At 39.8% G+C, this 19,910-nt stretch overlaps 1 protein-coding gene across 14 annotated transcripts in view; it reads left to right on the forward strand.

Annotated features, from left to right (window-relative positions):
- Positions 1-18,428, forward strand: part of MTTP (microsomal triglyceride transfer protein) — a 68,447-nt gene extending 50,019 nt beyond the window's left edge. For all 14 annotated transcript variants that reach the window (XM_081596530.1, XM_081596571.1, XM_081596553.1 and 11 more), the window contains 6 exons: positions 556-653; positions 755-876; positions 2,228-2,455; positions 12,100-12,224; positions 14,999-15,169; positions 16,941-18,428. In XM_081596530.1, coding sequence (XP_081452656.1) covers positions 556-653; positions 755-876; positions 2,228-2,455; positions 12,100-12,224; positions 14,999-15,169; positions 16,941-17,112 — 916 coding nt within the window. In that variant the 3' untranslated portion in view covers positions 17,113-18,428. The remainder of the gene's footprint in view (positions 1-555; positions 654-754; positions 877-2,227; positions 2,456-12,099; positions 12,225-14,998; positions 15,170-16,940) is intronic.
- The last annotated feature ends 1,482 nt before the right edge of the window (positions 18,429-19,910 follow it).

A 19,910-nucleotide genomic window follows, 5' to 3' on the forward strand; every position in this document is an offset into this window, starting at 1 on the left:
CTATGCTGAGTGGTTTGTGAGATCTTAGTTTCCTGACCAGGTTTGAACCCATGTCCCTCATGGTGGAAGCTCGTAAAGTCCTAACTGTTGCACCACCAGGGAAGTCCCTTGTCAAGTGTCCCTTTAATTGAACATTGGACAACTCTAGAGAGTATAAGAAAACATTTAAAGAAAAATTGGGCAGCCTCTCCAGTTTTGTACAATCTTCCTTAAAAGTATATACTATTTGACAATAGAACCACAATGATTCAAAGAACGTGTTGTTTTCCACGTTGTGTGTTCCTGAGTTGTGTCCATCACTCAGCTTCAACCATCTCAGGGCTTGGAGTCCTCACCTTGCTGTCATTTTGATACCGTACTAAACTTCAGATATCTGAAGAATGAAGGGGAAAACCCTCATCCTGTTGCTGGCACTCCAGCTGGCACCTCCCTAGTCTTGGAGTGGCATGAGGAAAATTTGGCCCCTTCTTTTTTCCACTGAGGAGTTGGGTTCCTTCCAAATTTGACTTGGAAAACAGCCATCACAATGCAGCTTTTTCCTATTTTGTGTTACAGCAAAATGGTCCGTCAAGTTCTGAAGGAAATGGTCGCTCATAATTATGATCGTTTCTCCAAGAGTGGCTCCTCCTCTGCATATACTGGCTACGTAGAACGTACGTAACCCAGAAAAGGGTTCTCCCTCCCTGCCCCATGCCCTGCTCAGTGTTGCTGTGACTGTTGTTAAATTCAGGGATTTTTTTGTTGGTGTCATTAGGGACTTCCCATTCCGCATCTACTTACAGCCTTGACATTCTTTACTCTGGTTCCGGCATTCTAAGGAGAAGTAACCTGAACATCTTTCAGTTCATTGAGAAAACTCCTCTTCATGGTATCCAGGTATCTCATTTTTCATTAATTTTGCTTATTTGACTATGTAAGCAGTTAGTGTGAAGTAGGATAAAATATATACTAATGATAACACTATAGAATGTGTAAATTAATCACGGACCCATCATGGCACCCTGATTCCATCATCTGCAAGAGGCTGTGTGGTTTATGGTCCCAGAGAGTTTCAAATATGCAAACATCCATATTTTTTCAAAGGTACACATGTTCACAAAATTGAAATTATGCCAGTATTTCTCACGTATGTTTTGTAAAAATATTTTATTTTTACTCATAGATATATTCCTTGGAGCTCCAGATATTTAATTCTAGAATGTATTTCATTCTCTTGGTGTTTCTATGGAGGGATTGATTCCTCATAAGGAAAGCTCTCATAATAGAATATGGTTCTCCAAAGAGTCGATCTAATTTTTCCAATACTTCTAAGTCAGCAAAGAATAAAGTGTAGGCATTTGACAACTGGCTGACTTTCATCCCTTTAGTTTTACCCCAAATTTAAAGGCTTCCTAATTTCAAAATATACTCTCTTTTTAGTTTTTGTGCATATAAAACTATATCCTTCTAAATAAACTCATTTTATCTTTAGAAATGATCTAGTGTTCTATAAATTTGAGTTCTTATCAATATTGTATTACTATACCGTTTGACAGGACTCTAGTCGTAAACCATGCCTCTGTCCTGAGGAATCACCATCTGTTTTCTGATATGTGCTCTGAAATGCCAAACGCCCCTGGCTAGGGCCCTGGGTGTGGAGGACAGAGAATATGTAGGATTCCTGTGTGTGGTAGAGCTCAGGATGTGAGCCTGCTCTCGATGTTCAACATCTCTTCTTTTACTGGAAGAGGTTTTATGTGGAAGGGTGTGAGTCATGGCTTAGAGAGTTGCACACCCTCTCATAGCACAGACTAGGGCCAACTGTGCCAACATCTCTCCACCTCATTTTTAGGGGCTCCCCAAGACAGGCAATCCACTGTGTACGACAATTCTGCAGAGACTGTGTATCTAGGATGACGCCATTAAATGGAAAGTTCATGGTCTTTGCAGTCAGACAGAAGAGGTTTGAGACCTATCTGAGACCTATCTGAGTCTACCATCTGAGTTTTTTTTCAGGCTTCATCTACAAAATGGATACAATCACGTGTACCTCAAAGTGTGACTGTGAGAATTAAATGAGGAGAACAAACTCATATTCAGGCATAGAGCTGTTTTTGTTTTATTTTTTGCCTATTTTTGCAGCTGCAGGCAACTTTTGGAATGCCAGGAAAGTTGTAGGTGTAGCTCATCCTCTCGTACAGAACAGGCAGGGAACTAATGTCATGAATGCTATATCCATTTTCCCTAGGTGGTCATCGAAGCCCAAGGACTAGAGGCGTTAATTGCAGCCACTCCTGATGAGGGGGAAGAGAACCTTGACTCCTATGCTGGCTTGTCAGCTCTCCTCTTTGATGTTCAGCTCAGACCTGTCACTTTTTTCAATGGATATAGTGATTTGATGTCCAAAATGCTATCAGCATCTAGCGACCCTATGAGTGTGGTGAAAGGACTTCTTCTGCTAATAGATCATTCCCAGGTAATTCAGTCTGTACGTGAATATTGAATATACTAGTCATATTTTATACACATGGAGGATACAAGATAAAGTTCCACTCACCTTGGAAAGCTCACATTCTAAGCATTCGACCCTCTTGGCATTATTGCCCTTTCTCCTTCCCTACAGGAAAATGGGTTTTCTTTTGCCTGTATTATCTGATTAAGATGTCTTCTCACTGTTGAGGCAAAAGAGGAACTACTCAACATGAGTATAATATAATGTCATTTATATCTCAGAAAAACTAAAAGTAGAGGAAGGAAACTAATGTGAACAGAAAAAAGAAACTATGGAGAAAATAACTTAGGATTCAACAGAGGAGAGATGGCCTTATTTATTTCACTTGGCTTTCTTGGGTACTTAGATGATATTTTTTTCTGAACACAAGCACTAAACCACAAGGTTTCATAAGTTACTTATGACATTTAACATGACAACAGTGGTAAAGATTCAAGTAGTGCATCATCCCTACCATATCAGTAGAGGCACAAGCAATCAATGACACCAACCACATGTTTAATGGACACTCTTTGCCCCACATTCTCATGTTCACAGAACCTTACAAAGGCCCATTCATTGTTAAAGAATAAGAGTACTTTCATTCACTTGACCTTCATTCTTCAGAATAGTTTTCAATTTTCTTCACTCCTAAATCTTACATTACTGTACTAAGATATGACAATAGTATATTCTGTGTTAAGATTTAGGTGACCAGGTTACTGTACGGTGGGAGTGGTCTGTCTCATGGAATTTTCTCAGAAACAGAAGAGGTTAATCTGAATAACCTTTGAGTTTGAATGTGTTTGATGCTTAATTTTTTTTCTTTAATGACTTGACATTTCCTGCCTTACTAAGCATAGCAATATAAAAATGGAATATTTGCTAAAAAGAAGATCTTATGAAAAATCCTTAAAGTGATCACTTGCACTCTAACTTGTATTTTTGATGTTGAAGATGTATGAGGAGATTGGATTAAAATGTACAGATTATAGGACTTTCTGGGGAAGTTTGCTTTTGTGGTTTATTCAGAAGTAATAGCCTAGGTCTGACTTTTGCCTCCACTAGTTACCTTCTGGAATGGATGAATTTAACTCAGATAACCATTCTATCTACTACTGTGGGCAAGAATCCCTTAGAAGATATGGAGTAGCCATCATAGTCAACAAAAGAGTCCAAAATGCAGTATTTGGATGCAATCTCAAAAACAACAAAATGATCTCTGTTCTTTTCCAAGGCAAGCCATTCAATATCACAGTAATCCAAGTCTATGCCCCTACCAGTACTGCTGAAGAAATTGAAGTTGAATGGTTCTGTGAAGACCTACAAGACCTTCTAGAACTAACACCCAAAAAAGATACCTTTTTCATTATAGGGGACTGCAATGCAAAACTAGGAAGTCAAGAAATAGCTGGAGTAACAGGCAAATTTGCCCTTGGAGTGCAGAATGAAGCAGGGCAAAGGCTAATAGAGTTTTGCCAAGAGAACGCACTGGTCATAGCAAACACCCTCTTCTAACAACACAAGAGAAGACTACACATGGACATCACCAGATGGTCAACACCGAAATCAGATTGATTATATTCTTTGCAGCCAAAGATGGAGAAGGTCTATACAGTCAGCAAAAACAAGATTTGGAGCTGACTGTGGCTCAGATCATGAACTCCTTATTGCCAAATTCAGACTTAAATTGAAGAAAGTAGGGAAAACCACTAGATCATTCTGCTAAGCTGCTGCTAAGTCACTTCAGTCGTGTCCGACTCTGTGCGACCCCATAGACGGCAGCCCACCAGGCTCCGCCGTCCCTGGGATTCTCCAGGCAAGAATACTGGAGTGGGTTGCCATTTCCTTCTCCAAGATCATTCAGGTATGGCCTAAATCAAATCCCTGATGATTATACAGTGGAAGTAAGAAATAGATTCAAGGGATTAGATCTGATAGACAGAGTGCCTGAAGAATTATGGATGGAGGTTTGTGAAATTATACAGAAGGCAGTGATCAAGACCATCCCCAAGAAAAAGAAATGCAAAAAAGGCAAAATGGTTGTCTGAGGAGGCCTTACAAATAGCTGTGAAAAGAAGAGAAGTGAAAGGCAAAGGAAAAAAGGAAAGATATACTCATTTGAATGCAGAGTTCCAAAGAACAGCAAGGAGAGATAAGAAAGCCTTCCTCAGTGATCAATGCAAAGAAATAGAGGAAAACAATAGAATGGGAAAGACTAGAGATCTCTTCAAGAAAATTAGAGATACCAAGGGAATATTTCATGTGAAGATGGGCACAATAAAGGACAGAAATGGTATGGACCTAACAGAAGCAGAAGATATTAAGAAGAGGTGGCAAAATACACAGAAGAACTATACAAAAAAGATCTTCATGACCCAGATAATCATGATGGTGTGATCACTCACCGAGAGCCAGACATCCTGGAATGTGAAGTCAAGTGGGCCTTCGGAAGCATCACTACGAACAAAGCTAGTGGAGGTGATAGAACTCCAGTTGAAGTATTTCAGATCCTCAAAGATGATGCTGTGAAAGTGTTGCACTGAATATGCCAGCAAATTTGGAAAACTCAGCCGTGGCCACAGGACCGGAAAACGTCCGTTTTCATTCCAATCCCAAAGAAAGGCAATGCCAAAGAAAGCTCAAACTACTGCACAATTACACTGATCTCACATGCTAGCAAAGTAACGCTCAAAATTCTTCAAGCCAGGCTTCAACAGTATGTGAACTGTGAACTTCCAGATGTTCAAGCTGGTTTTAAAAAAGGCAGAGGAACCAGAGATCAAATTGCCAACATCCGTTGGATCATCAAAAAAGAGAGTTCAGAAAAACATCTACTTCTGCTTTATTGACTATGCCAAAGCCTTTGACTGTGTGGATCACAATAATCTGTGGAAAATTCTGAAAGAAGTGGGAATACCAGACCAGCTGACCTGCCTCCTGAGAAATCTGTATGCAGATCAAGAAGCAATTAGAACTGGACAGGGAACAACGGACTGGTTCTAAATAGGAAAAGGCATACATCAAGGCTGTATATTGTCACCGAACTTATTTAACTTATATGCAGAGTACATCATGAGAAACACTGGGCTAGAAGAAACACAAGCTGGAATCAAGATTGCTGGGAGAAATATCAATAACCTCAGATGTGCAGATGACACCACCCTTATGGCAGAAAGCGAAGAAGAGCTAAAGAGCCTCTTGATGAAACTGAAAGAGGAGAGTGAAAAAGTTGCCTTAAAACTCAACATTCAGAAAACTAAGATCATGGCATCTGGTCCCATCACTTCATGACAAATAGATGGGGAAACAGTGGAAACAGTGATAGACTTTATTTTGAGGGGCAAAATAAAGTCACTGCAAAATAAAGTCAAAATCACTGCAGATGGTGACTGCAGCCATGAAATTAAAAGATGCTTACTCCTCAAAAGGAAAGTTATGACCAACCTAGACAGCATATTAAAAAGCAGAGACATTACTTTGCCAACAAAGGTCCATGTAGTCAAAGCTATGGTTTTTCCAGTGGTCATGTATGGATGTGAGAGTTGGACCCTAAAGAAAGCTGAGCACTGAAGAATTGATGCTTTTGAACTGTGGTGTCAGAGAAGATTCTTGAGAGTCCCTTGGACAGCAAGGAGATCCAACCAGTCCATCCTAAAGGAAATCAGTCCTGAATATTCATTGGAAGGACTAATGCTAAAGCTGAAACTCCAATTCTTTGGCCACCTGATGTGAATAACTGACTCATTTGAAAAGACCCTGATGCTTGGAAAGATTGAAGGCGGGACAGAGAATGAGATGACAGAGGATGACATCACCAACTCGATGGGCATGAGTTTGAGTAAACTCCAGGAGTTGGAGATGGAGAGGGAAGCCTGGTGTGCTGGAGTTCATGGGGTTACAAAGAATTGGACATGACTGAGCAACTGAACTGAACTGAATTGAACTGAGTTACCTTCTGTGTACTCTTGGGCAGTTACTTCATAGCTTTATACCAGGAATTCCTACACATAAAGTGAGACATTTGGAACAGATAAGTTTTTATTAGCTTTGTTCTTTGCTGGATAACTCAAGGATTTTGATTTGTTGGGTTTTGCTTATGAAATCAAAGATTTTAATACCTGGAAGTGACCTGAAGTATCAGATTTACTAAAAATCCACCCAAACGTCATTGGTTGCAACTAGAAATTAATTCCTTTTCTGTATTATTCTTCATAACAGTTCAGGATAGCTATATATAACAACAACAAAAAACTTAATTTAGGGTAGTTTGACCAAATAGTTTGATTTTTATCATGTAAAAGATATTTAGAAGTAGATAGTCCGGGGTTGATATGGCAACCCTAGGTATTATTAGGATGCAGGCTCTTTTTTCATCTTTACTTGTGGCTTTTAACCTCATCTTGCCACCTCATGATTATCAAATGGCTGTTGTACTTCCAGCACTAATTTCTCATTCCAGGAAGGAAGAGGGAAGGGTAAGGGGCAGCAGAGTCTGACTCTTTTCAAGAACTATCCTACAAGCCCTGTCTATTTCTAAAAAAGAAAAGCATCTGCAAATGGAAGTCCTTTGTTGTGACCCAAACTGTGTCATATGGCTCTCTCTAGCTGCAAGAGAAGCTGGTAAATATAATTTTTTGGTGGTTTTACCGACACTCTGAACAAAACTGTGTTTCTGTTACTGTAAATGAAAAGAAGGAAATCAGCAATGCCTCTAATACCCCTTAATTCTCAAATTCACACATGAAAATCGTTCTCAAATTAATCAGAGAACTGTACATCGTTACACTGCACATTTCCATTAAAGTATTATCTCTGGGAGATGCATCTTTTTTTTTCAAGTCGGGGAGTTGTGGTGGGTCTTCGTTGCTGCACATGGGCTTTCTCTAGGTGTGTGGGCTTCTCACTGTGGTGGCTTCTCTTGTTGTGGAGTGCAGCAAGACTAGGCACACAGACTTCAACAGTTGCAGCATGTGGGCTCAGTAGTTGTGGTTCATGGGCTTAGTTGCTCCACAGCGTGTGGGATTTTCCCAGACCAGAGATCAAACTGGTGTCCCCAGCATTGCAAGGTGGATTCTTAACCACTGGACCACCAGGGAAGTGCTGGGGAAATGCATTCTTAATGAAAGAATCTCTGAAGAAGTCCCAAGAGTGCTGAGAAAGTAGTCCACAATTTAAGATGCAGGAATAATAACAGTTCAATATCATCTATATGTACTCACCTTCCCATCAGCAATGCTTAATGTCTGAATCAGATATTAAACTTGATGCAAACATAAACAGTAATCTAGACCAGGATTGGGAAACAATTTATGTAAAGGGAAAAAATTAAATAGTTCAGGTTCTGTGAGACATATGGCCTCTGCCAATGTAGAGTGACAATAGCTATAAATGATATATTAACATATGATTGCGACAGTGTTCCAATAAACTTTTATTTACAGAAGTAGTCAGTGGGCCATGTCTGCCTGCAGTCCATAGTTTGCCAACCCCTGATCTAGATTATCTTTATGGTTTTTCTTTTTTAAAAACAATTTTTTTTTATTGAAGTATAGTTGATTTAAAATGTTGTATAAGTTTCTACCATACAGCAAAGTGATTAAGTTATTGTATTTTTTTTTTATTAATTAAGCTAGGGCACACAGGCATATTCTAAGAGAAAGATATTCAGTTAGCTATTAAACGTGGCCCAGTGGCAGTGTATTTTAAATTGAAGTATTTGGCAGATCACAATTTATTATAGAAATGAGCTGTTTGAGTCTCCTTGGCTCTACAGAGAGCTCCAGTAATGCAATTCCAGCTTGAGAGGCACATACCACTCTAGGTCAAGTGCTGACATTGAAGGAAATTTTGGCAGTTGAGGGACTGTCACAGCCACCAGGGCAGATGGAATTACTCTGTACTCTCTCTCTCTCTCTTTTGGCTAATTGGATTACTCTTCAGAGAAGGATGTTTGATAAAGTCAGATTAATAGGGGGATCCTCTTTAGCCAGCAAAGAACAAACTTTCCTGAATGGAAACAATGGGATGAGTTGTCAAAATACAGGTGTCTGAGCTATAAGAGACACCTTTAGGACCAAAAGTAAAAGATCAAAGGGGTCCCATTAGCTACAAATACAAAGCTCCAGTATCTTGTTTTTCTAGTTCATGGACAAGAATTAAATATGCACTCTGAGTCAAACAGGACATAAACCTATTGCTGTTTTAGTTACTAAATAGTGTCTTTTGTGATGCCATGGTCTGTAGCCAACCAGGCTCTTCAGTCCATGGGGTTTCCCAGGCAAGAATACTGGAGTGGTTTGCCATTGCCTATTCCAAGGGGTCTTCCTGACCCAGAGATTGAACCCAAGTCTTCTGCCTTGGCAGGCGGGTGCTTGACTGCTGAGCCACCAGGGAAACCCATAAGCCTGTACTTTATCTTTTTTTTGCAATATCTCTTAGAACAGGCCTCCTTGCACAGTAGGAGACAAGTGAGAGTTATGATTTTGTGATAGTCATCTATGGTAGTAGAAAAGTCTACTCACTAGAGACCATCTGGATCTTCAGTCTAGCTCCACAGGTAACCTACAAGCCTCATTTTTCTTTTCAATCTTCAGATATAATGCCAACTATGGAAGACTTGTATGGAAATTAAATGAGATACGAAATATAGAGCTTCAAGGGACACAGTAGATACTCAAAAACCATTAGTTCTACTTGTTTTATATCCCTCAAATTTTAGAACCACAGTGCTGTGTGATTTAGTCCCTTTCATGAAGGAAAGAGTGGTTTGTCCTTCTACTGGGGTCAGTGGTCTATCCTGAACATATTCCTCTGTGATTATACGTAAGAATTCTTCTTTGATCCCTTTGCGTGAGATGGAATCTTCCCAGAAAGCCAAGGCTCTCCTCAAAACCCACACTGCAGTGAAAGTGCTCTCTCCCCACAAAAGGCACATTAGACAATAGCCGTGAAATGTTCCTTCCCATGGTGCTTGGTGTGTTTTGACATCCACATAATGTATGGTCAGTGGGAAAACCAAAGTCTACATCATAGACCTCTGCTGAGTTGAGTGGACTAACAAGATTATAGCTTTCAAATTGGGAACATAGACTATGGTCCAAAGAAAGAAATACTTCTGAGGCAGGGCACACAGTAGGGCCCATTTGGAAGCAGTCACCATCACGGTACAAATGCAGAATTTGTATTTTGGTTCTGCAGTTCATAGGCATGGGTTACAATTTGAACATGATTATTTGGGTTTTTTTCAGGATAATTTGTGTTCCTTTATACTAGTTATAACGCCCGAGACAACCCCTGCATCCTCCCACAACCACATTTTGTTCTAGACTTAATGTAGCAGTAGGTCCTTAGGGCTGTCTCCTAATGTGTCCCGAGCTCTGTGTCAAGAATCTCATGTTTTCATCTGAATGTCTTTCAGACCAAAGGTAGTTTCATGCCACAATCAAACTTCTTTAGTAAACCAAGTTCTATGACTGAGATTCTTGCCACTCTTTTTGGAAAGTTGGAGAAAATCCAGGGAGATCAATGACCAACACAATCCTCTCTAGAAATTAAAATTGCAATGTTAATAGTTGATGAAAGCATGGTTTGTTTGGTCTGAGTAGGGCAGTTACAGAAAGAAGTTAGTCATGTTGCCAGTTGCCATGAACCTAAGATCTTTCAGTTCAGTTCAGTTCAGTCGCTCAGTAGTGTCCGACTCTTTGCGACCCCATGAATTGTAGCACGCCAGGCCTCTCCCATCACCAACTCCCGGAGTCTACCCAAACCCATGTCCATCGAGTCGGTGATGCCATCCAACCATCTCATCCTCTGTCGTCCCCTTCTCCTCCTGCCCCCAATCCTACCCAGCATTAGGGTCTTTTCCAATGAGTCAACCCTTCGCATGAGGTGGCTAAAGTATTGGAGTTTCAGCTTCAACATCAGTCCTTCCAATGAACACCCAGGATTGATCTCTTTTAGGATGGATTGATTGGATCTCCTTGCAGTCCAAGGGACTCTCAAGAGTCTTCTCCAACACCACAGTTCAAAAGCATCAATTTTTCGGTGCTCAGCTTTCTTCACCGTCCAACTCTCACATCCATACATGATCATTGGGAAAAACCATAGCCTTGACTAGACGGACTTTTGTTGGCAAAGTAATGTCTCTGCTTTTAAATATGCTATCTAGGTTGGCCATAACCTTCCTTCCAAGGAGTAAGCATCTTTTAATTTCATGGCTGTAATCACCATCAGCAGTGATTTTGGAGCCCAAAAAAATAAAGTCTGACACTGTTTCCACTGTTTCCCCATCTATTTCCCATGAAGTGATGGGACCAGATGCCATGATCTTACTTTTCTGAACGTTGAGCTTGAAGCTAACTTTTTCACTCTCCTCTTTCACTTTCATCAAGAGGCTCTTTAGTTCTTCTTCACTTTCTGCCATAAGGATGGTGTCATCTGCATATCTGAGGTTATTGATATTTCTCCCAGCAATCTTGATTCCAGCTTGTGTTTCTTCCAGCCCAGCATTTCTCATGATGTACTCTGCATACAAGTTAAATAAGCAGGGTGATATAAGATCTTTGGAGGAATATAAAAATTAAGGGTACTGAGCCTTTTTCACAAAACTGTTGCATTTCCAACATTGTTCCTGGGCAGTCTGATTCCAACCCAGCTGAAGAAGTTTTCAGCCAACATCACTTCGTCTAGTGTACACAGAAATTGCAAGACTTAAAAGGTATATGCTGGCAGTCAGTATAAAGCAATGGGCTTCAGACAACTACAAAGTTGCTGAGGATGGACTATGTTTGTACATGATTACTGTCACTCTGGAATATGCTGTGGGGTTCATGTTGATCTTTTTTGTTATTTTGATGTCATTCCAAATGTCAAACAATAGGGTATTAAGGCTTAGTTAAGTTACCCTGTCTTTCTTTCCCAGCTTTCCTTTCCTAGGCAATTTGTAGAATTTGTATATTGCACCAGCAGTTTTTATCTTTCCTTACATTTGCCAACAAAATGCAGTTTACTTTATTTGACACAGCACATAACTACAGAAGTGCTAAAGGACTTCTGGAAATCATTTATCCCAGCCCTCATCTCCACCCCAGAGCCAATGCTGGATTTCCGATGGAGATGGCTTCATTTTTCCTAGTCTGGTGGCTCTCAAATTTGGGTGCATCAGAATCACATGAGGGCTTGTTAAAACACAGATTCCTGGGCACCACCCTCAGAGTTTCTAATTCAGTAGATAGGGAGCTTGCATTACTAACAAGTTCCATGGATGCTCCTGTTACTCATCAGAGAACCACACTTTGAGAACCATATTCCTCCCAAAGTGAGGCAAAGATTGAAAGAAAGCACCCTTCTCAACTGACACTTTACTTCTTTAGTATTTTAAATGATTAAATAATGTAGCATATCAATAATCTACTTCCAGTGATCAAGATTAGACTGTGTTTCCCAGCCTAGAGAAAGACTTCAACATTAACATAACTCAAATGGTATTACAGGAGGAATGTGCTATTAGAAAGGGGCTGGCTAAATTGTGCTGCTGCTTCTCCTCCCCCTCTCCCTTCACCTTCCCCTTTCCCCTCTTTCTCCTTCCCTTTCTCCTTCTAACTATTATTACATGTTTTTGTTTCTAGGAGCTTCAGCTGCAATCTGGACTTAAGGCCAATATGGATGTTCAGGGTGGTCTAGCTATTGATATTACAGGTGCCATGGAGTTTAGTCTGTGGTATCGTGAATCTAAAACCCGAGTGAAAAATCGGTAAGCATATGTATGGTACTCTATGAAAAGGACCACAGAGATTTCTTTTTTAATTTTATTGAAGTATAGTTGATTTACAGCATTGTGTTAATTTCTGCTGTAAAGCAAAATGATTTGGTTTTATTGATATATATATAGGTTCTTTTTCATATTCTTTTCCGTTATGGTTTATCATAGAATATTGAATATAGTTCCCTGAGCTATACAATAGGACCTTGTTATTTATCCATTCTATATATAATAGTTTGCAACTTCTAATAGCAAACTCCCAACCCTTCCCTTCCCCACCCTACTCCCCCTTGGCAACCACAAGTCTGTTCTCTATATGCAGAGATATGTTTTTGGAATTCTTTAACCTTCCAACCCCTCAGAATCTATGCTTTCTATTTGTAATCATTAAATCATAGAATAGGGAGTAACCATAGGAAGTCATTCTTACCATAGATCCTTATGAGCAGGTAGGTGTCTAATACAACTTAGAGAAGGATCTTTTTGCTTTTAAAGACATCCATGGACAGCTTGCCCAGTGGGTGAGACATCCATCTTCTCTTGGTATTCCACTTTCAGTTCAGTTCAGTCATTCAATCGTGTCCAAATCTTTGCGACCCCATGGACTGCAGCACGCCAGGCTTCCCTGTCCATCACCAACTCCTGGAGCTTGCTCAAACTCATGTCCATTGAGTCAGTGATGGCATCCAACCATCTCATTCTCTGTCATCCCCTTCTCCTGCCTTCAGTCTTTCCCAGAATCAGGGTCTTTTCCAAGGAGTCAGTTCTTCGCATAAGGGGGACAAAGTATTGGAGCTTCAGCATCAGTCCTTCCAATGAATATTCAGGACTGATTTCCTTTAGGATTGACTGGTTTGATCTCCTTGCAGTCCAAGGGACTCTCAAGGGTCTTCTCCAACACCACAGTTTAAAAGCATCAATTCTTCAGTGCTCAGCTCTCTTTATGGTCCAACTCTCACATCCATACATGACTACTGGAAAAACCGTAGCTTTAACTAGACAGACCTTTGTTTTGCTTTTTAATATGCTGTCTAGGTTGGTCATAGCTTTTCTTCCAAGGAGCAAGTGTCTTTTAATTTCATGGCTGCAGTCATGAAATAAGCAGAGTGACAAAATATTCCACTTTAGTAATTGACAGTGCTGTCAAAAAACTTTACTTTTAAGCAAATTATTTTAGCTTATCCCTCTTGTTGAGATTTAAAATCTTTCTTCTTTTGCTGTCTTCAGTGGAGAAAATAAAAAGATGATCACTTTTGTGCTGAATCTAAGTCTTAAATATTCCGAGTCCTTTAAGTGTATTTATCAGTGTTCATTTTTCTAAACAGAATTTTCTCAGGTCCTTTAGCTTTTTTAATTGACCCATCAGATCAAATGAAAGCACTTTATTTTGACCTTAAAGCATCTTTGAACCAGCATTATAATCAAAAGAATTATTCTTCTGTTTGTTATAGTACTGAAGGAAAGAAAATGAAAATGAAATTGATTTTTACATTTTTGGATATTTAAAAATACAGTGGGGCAGAAGTGAGATAGGAGTGCTAAAATTGAATTTGAACAATGGATGAAAGAATTGAGAAAAATCAAAAGGTAGCACATTTAACATGAAAGATGACCCTCAGGGTTACTAAAAGGAACCAAAGAATGAGAAATGGGAGAAGCTTTCAGAGGGATAAGCAATATAATTTAGGACTTCCCACCAAATCAGTCATCTTTCTCCTCTTTCTGATTTATTTTCTGGATAGAAGTTTTCCCAAATTAAACTGAATTGAATTATTTACGGAAGGAAGTCAACAACAGCAATGCCAAAAAAAATCTGGCTTTTTAAAAGGGACATAGTATCCCTAAATGTCTGCCAGTGTCCACATTATAGCCAATTCATCTTCAATTTTCCATTTGCTCATTTAAAGATGATCTAAGCCTTTGTTGAGTGTAAGATGTGAGAAGCTATGGTAAAGGATTCAGGGATTTAAATGATACCACCTCTGACCTACTTTTCACTGGCAATGGCAGCAAGTGTGCTGTGAGTAGGATAGCAAACATTAGTAGGTCTGTCAAAAGAGTGTAATGTACAACTTAGATTTCATCTGAAGTCTGCAATTAAATTAGAGTAGTCCTAGAGGTAAGCCTTCTACTAGAATTGCTTATCCTCTTCATTTTCCTCCAAGCCTTTATCCTACTCAGTCCAGTCTGTCTAGGTGATCATTGGAGAACCTATGATATCTGTCTTTTCTGAGGCATGCAATGTACATGCTGTAGGAATTGTTCTTCATGATACTATATTTTTTAAAATATCTTGGCAACCATAGACTTATGTCACCAAAGACCTTTTAGAGAAAGTAATGAAATGAATTAAAATAGCTACATAGAAGCCAAAAGAGATCATTACCAAGAAAATTGTAAACATCAGCTGTCTTCTGGGTGAGCTTAGATTTTAAGATAATCAGGTATTTCTGACTTTCTGAAAGGACCAGATCCCAGGCATCTTTTCCTTTTGGCTCTTGATATGCCCATATCAAACATTAATACCACATAGACATTTCATTCTCACATTTAGAACTGAAGGCTGGGAGAGGACTCAGAGGTAAGGCAAATTTTCACTGCCCAATTCCGAGAACTATCCAGGCCCTAGTACCAACAGAATTCTAAGCAAATTTAGGTCATCTCTTAGTCCCTTTCCAGTTATCAACATCAGAAATTCAGACCCCATGGTCTGTTAGTTCAGCTCAGTTAAATGTGATTCATGGATTATTTTGCTCAATTTTTAGGGTAAGTGTGTTAATAACTGGTGACATCACGGTGGACTCCTCTTTTGTGAAAGCTGGCTTGGAAATTGGTGCAGAAACAGAAGCAGGCTTGGAATTTATCTCCACGGTGCAGTTTTCTCAGTACCCATTTTTAGTCTGTCTGCAGATGGACAAGGAAGATGTTCCATACAGGTAAGAAACAGGACTTATGGAATGTACCAGGGCCATTCAACAGTTCACCAGGAACTTGCACCCAATTTCGAGCATTCCACAGAAATTAAAGGAAAATGGTAAAACCCAGTGAGACATGAATTTTCTTTAAATGAGTAAAGAATAATTGATAAGACTAAAAAAAAAATTCAGTTTCTAACATGCCAAGAAACTATAATGACAAGTTCATTTGATTCTGGAGATAATATCATATTCTAGCCCAGAAATAATTTATCAAGGCAACAAAGAGATTTGATTTAGTGTAAGTTTCCACATAGTTTCAGCAAAAACACTAGATGCATGTTTACTATCAGCTGTTTTCACAGTATTTTCTCTAGGCAAGAACACTGGAGTGGGTTGCCATTTCCTTCTCCAATGCGGGAAAGTGAAAAGTGAAAATGAAGTCGCTCAGTCGTGTCCGACCCTTAGCGACTCCATGGACTGCAGCCCACCAGGCTCCTCCATCCATGGGATTTTCCAGGCAAGAGTACTGGAGTGGGGTGCCATTGCCTTCTCTGTTCTCGTGGATAGAAAGCTCAAAACAGAACATCTGAAAATCATTTACCATGGCTTAAAACCCCAAATGAATTCACAAATTTTATGTAATCCATATAACAGCAACTTGACCTGGTTTAAGTTTTGGCTTAAGCTTAAGTGTTGGGGATTTTGAGTTTTAAAAAACATGCTTTTATTAGAGTACTTGTGTGTGTATGCTCAGTCTCTCAGTTGTGTTCAACTCTTTGCGACCCCATGAACTATACAGCCTGCTAGGCTCCTCTGTCTGTGGAATTCTCCAGGCAAGAACACTGGAATGGGTTGACATTGCCTTCTCCTGGGGATCTTCCCAATCCAGGGATCAAACCCAGGTCTTTTGCATTACAGGCAGATTCTTTACCATCTGAGCCACCAGGGAAGCTTCCCTGAGGCTATTAAGCAGTTGCTAATTTATATTAACTTATGTCTAGAATGTACTTCCCTGGTGGCTCAGACGATAAAGAATCCGCCTGCCAATGCGGTAGACCTGGGTTCAATCCCTGGGTCAGGAAGATCCCCTGGAGAAGGGAAAGGCTACCCTCTCTAGTGTTCTTGCGTGGAAGATCCAGTGGACAGAGGAGCCTGGCAGGGTACAGTCCATAGGATCATGAAGAGTTGGACATGAATGAGCAACTAACACACACACACACGCACACACACACACACACACACACACACACACACGTCTCGAATAAACCTCCATTAACACATTAAGAAGAAAATCAACCTTCCAGTGGTCAAAATGCAGTGACCAGCAGCCCAGGCACAAGGCTAACTGATCTGGTTCCACATTTCCCTTGGCCCAGAGCTCTGGGGGTGTTTCTCTGTCAGCTTTGTTGGCTTAAACCCAGATGGATTTGCTCGTTACTGAAAGGGGAGTACTCCAAAGGCAGGGCCCCTGGAATGAGGGATGGGGACATAGCAAGGCCTGCAAAGCTTAGCAGCATCTCCAAAAATCTGAGAGGCATTTGGTCTTTCATTCCAGAAAAATGAGTGGCAGGACTCTTATATCCCAGGCCTGTGAAGTCTATCTGTTAGTGGAAAAAGAAACAGGAGGAAAAAAATCACCCCACTCGTGGGAATGAAAGCTTTGGTACTGATGTCCTTTCTCAAATGGCTTTGACTCAGAAGCTTGAAGTGTTCATTCAATAACTGGGCTCTGATGGGTGTGGTGTGACTTTAATATGTGTGTGATTTTGTTATTGTTGTTGTTATGCAGGCAATTTGAGACAAAGTATGAAAGGCTGTCCACAGGCAGAGGTTATGTTTCTCGGAAGAGAAAAGAAAGCCTAATAGGAGGATGTGAATTCCCGCTGCACCAAGAGAACTCTGACATGTGCAAGGTGGTGTTTGCTCCTCAACCAGAGAGTAGTTCCAGTGGTTGGTTTTGAAACTGATGGGGGCTGTTTCACTAGACTCCATCTCACCGGAAGGGATATGATGTGACATGCCTAAGTATTGCTTTCTGAGAGCACAGTGTTTACATATTTACCTGTATTTAAGAGTTTTGTAAAACATGATGAAAAACCTCACATAGCTAAGTTTGGGCCTGAATTATTTGATACTACCTACAGTGTCATTCTGAGCCAATCTATGTGATACTTTTAGCAGCATTCTTAGTTTTCCTGCATCTCTCTCAAATCACATTTACTGCTGTGAAACTAGTTCTGCCCTAAGAAGAAACTTGTTTAAAAAAAAAGACATACACACACTCGGGGGAGCACAATTTTGTTTCAAAAATGTTCAATCAGTGTATGAAGTCCTTGGTAAAATCTTACATGGGTTGTCTCTACCAAACATGCTCAATCAGGAAAGTAGACCTTTTGTTGCTGTTTTTCGGGAGCATGAGGGAAAAGGGACATGACTCTTAAAGGCTTCTGTCAACTATGTTCAAGAATTAATATTTATCTCTTCTATTGTTAGTTTTATTGAGCATTGAGGTAGGAGGCACACAGAATTGACACATACCATCTCATCTCTCTGCTGGCCACACAGATTGCTAGAAGAAAGCCTGTCAGTCCTCTGCCTTCTGCCTTACAAAAATGTCAGACTGAGCATATCAGAATTAGAAATACTGACTTCAAGAACTTCATTTGACTTTTCTTCTGCTGTGTCTCTTTGAGACTTCAGTGTGGTCCACTGTCCTTTATAAGGAAAATCCTCAAATATTCATCATTTTTTTACTTTTCAATCAATTGTTGTGTGGTGGAAGTTCCAGTCTGTTGGACTACAATCTACAAAAGCTGGGAGAACTTAATAATACTTTAAGAAACTGATGGATTTGAATTCTAAAATATGAACTCAAGAAAAGTATGTCTTTATTTGTACAAATTAAAAGAGACATTAAAAGAGACATCTCTTAATGTCTCCTGTATTGGCAAGTGGGTTCTTTACTACCAGCGATCAGTACTTTACTCTTTTTACGGTTGAGTAACATCCCAGTATATAAATATGCCATTTAACAGTTGATGGACATTTGGATAGTTTTCACCTTTTCATATGTTAACCATTTTCAAGTATTTACTAATAAAACAGACACATGTGTTAATAGTGACAGGACCCAAACAGATAACAGGTGCTCACTTGTCCATGAAACACACGCACACACACACACACACACACACACACACACAATGGAAGTAGCCCACCATTAGTTGTAAATTTAAGATGATGTGTGATGAAATAAATATGTGGAATTCCTACTGAATTGCCTTTGTCTTCTATTACTTAGTTGTTGTCATTCAGTCATTAAGTCATGTCCAGCTCTTTGCAGTCCCGTGGACCACAGCATGCCAGGCTTCCCTGTCTTTACTATCTCCAGGAGTTTGTTCAGACTAGTGTCCATTGAGTCAGTGATGCCATTCAGCCACCCATTACTTTGAGCCCCATATTTGTCTGTTACTGTCACTTTCTGAGCACAAACACATATACAACTGAGCCTCTACAGCTCTACAGAATAGGCCAGATGCTCTAACAAGTGGTCATAATCCTTTGGAAAATACACTGGTGAAAACAGCAGCAGTCAGAAGCTCTCAAAAACAGGCTCTAAGCCCAGTTTTTTAAAGCTTTGGACCAGCACACTTATTGTGTTATTGGGAAAAGAAAAAGGACTAAAATGCAGGAGGGTTTATGGCGGGGGGTACTGGTAGTGGTGGTGGCATTGGCCTTGGAGGAAGCATTCTATAGAGATACTGTTGTTACAGCAGAAGCAAGTTGATGCAGAGCACAGAACTCAAGAGGTTGTGAGCTAAGAAACCTCGGCCATGTGATGCTTAGCAAATCCTAGCTACTTCTGTGATAACAGCCTGTGTGGTGTGTGTGTGTGCGTGCTCAGTCATGTCCAACTCTTTGCGATCCTATGTACTGTAGCCTGCCAGGCTCTTCTGTCCATGGGATTTTTCAGGCAAAAATACTGGAGTGGGTTGCCATGCCCTCCTCCAGGGGATCTTCCCGATCCTGGGATCGAACCCACATCTCTTACATCTCCTACATTGGCAGGTGGGTTCTTTACCACTAGTGATCAGTACTTTACTTTTTTGTGGTTGAATAATATTCCATTATATAAATATACTATTTAAAAGTTGATGAACATTTGGGTAGTTTTCACCTTTGGTTATTATGAATAATTCTGTTATGAACTTTTGTGTACAAATTTTTGTGTGAGCATATGTTTTTATTTCTCTTGGGTATATGCCTCATAGAATTGCTGGGTCAAATAGCAATTCTATGTTTAGACTTTTAAGAATTACCAAATTGTTTTTAAAGTGACTACATCATTTTACATTTCCACCAGTGGTGTATAAGGTTTCCTATATCTCCCTATCTTCAACAACAATCTTACTGCCCTTTTCAAATTACAGCCATCCTAGTGGATGTGAGGCGGTACCTCACTATTATTTTGTTTTGTGTTTCCCTAATGACTAATGACATTGAGCATTCTTCAATGTACTTATTAGCCATTGCATATTATTACATCTTGTTTGGAGAAATGTTTATTCAGATCCTTTGCCCTTTAAAAAATTGGATTATTTGTCTTTACTATTGAGCAGTAAGAATTCCTTGTATATTTGGGGTGTAAGTCCCTTGTCAGATAAATAAGTTCTGAATATTTTTTCCGTTCTGTGCGATGTCTTTTCACTCTCTTGATAATGTTCTTTGAAACACAAGAGTTTTTAATTGTAGTGAAACC

This window comes from Giraffa tippelskirchi, chromosome 1 (assembly GCF_054371585.1).
Source record: "Giraffa tippelskirchi isolate mGirTip1 chromosome 1, T2T-mGirTip1v1.2.pri, whole genome shotgun sequence".
Lineage (NCBI taxonomy): Eukaryota > Metazoa > Chordata > Mammalia > Artiodactyla > Giraffidae > Giraffa > Giraffa tippelskirchi.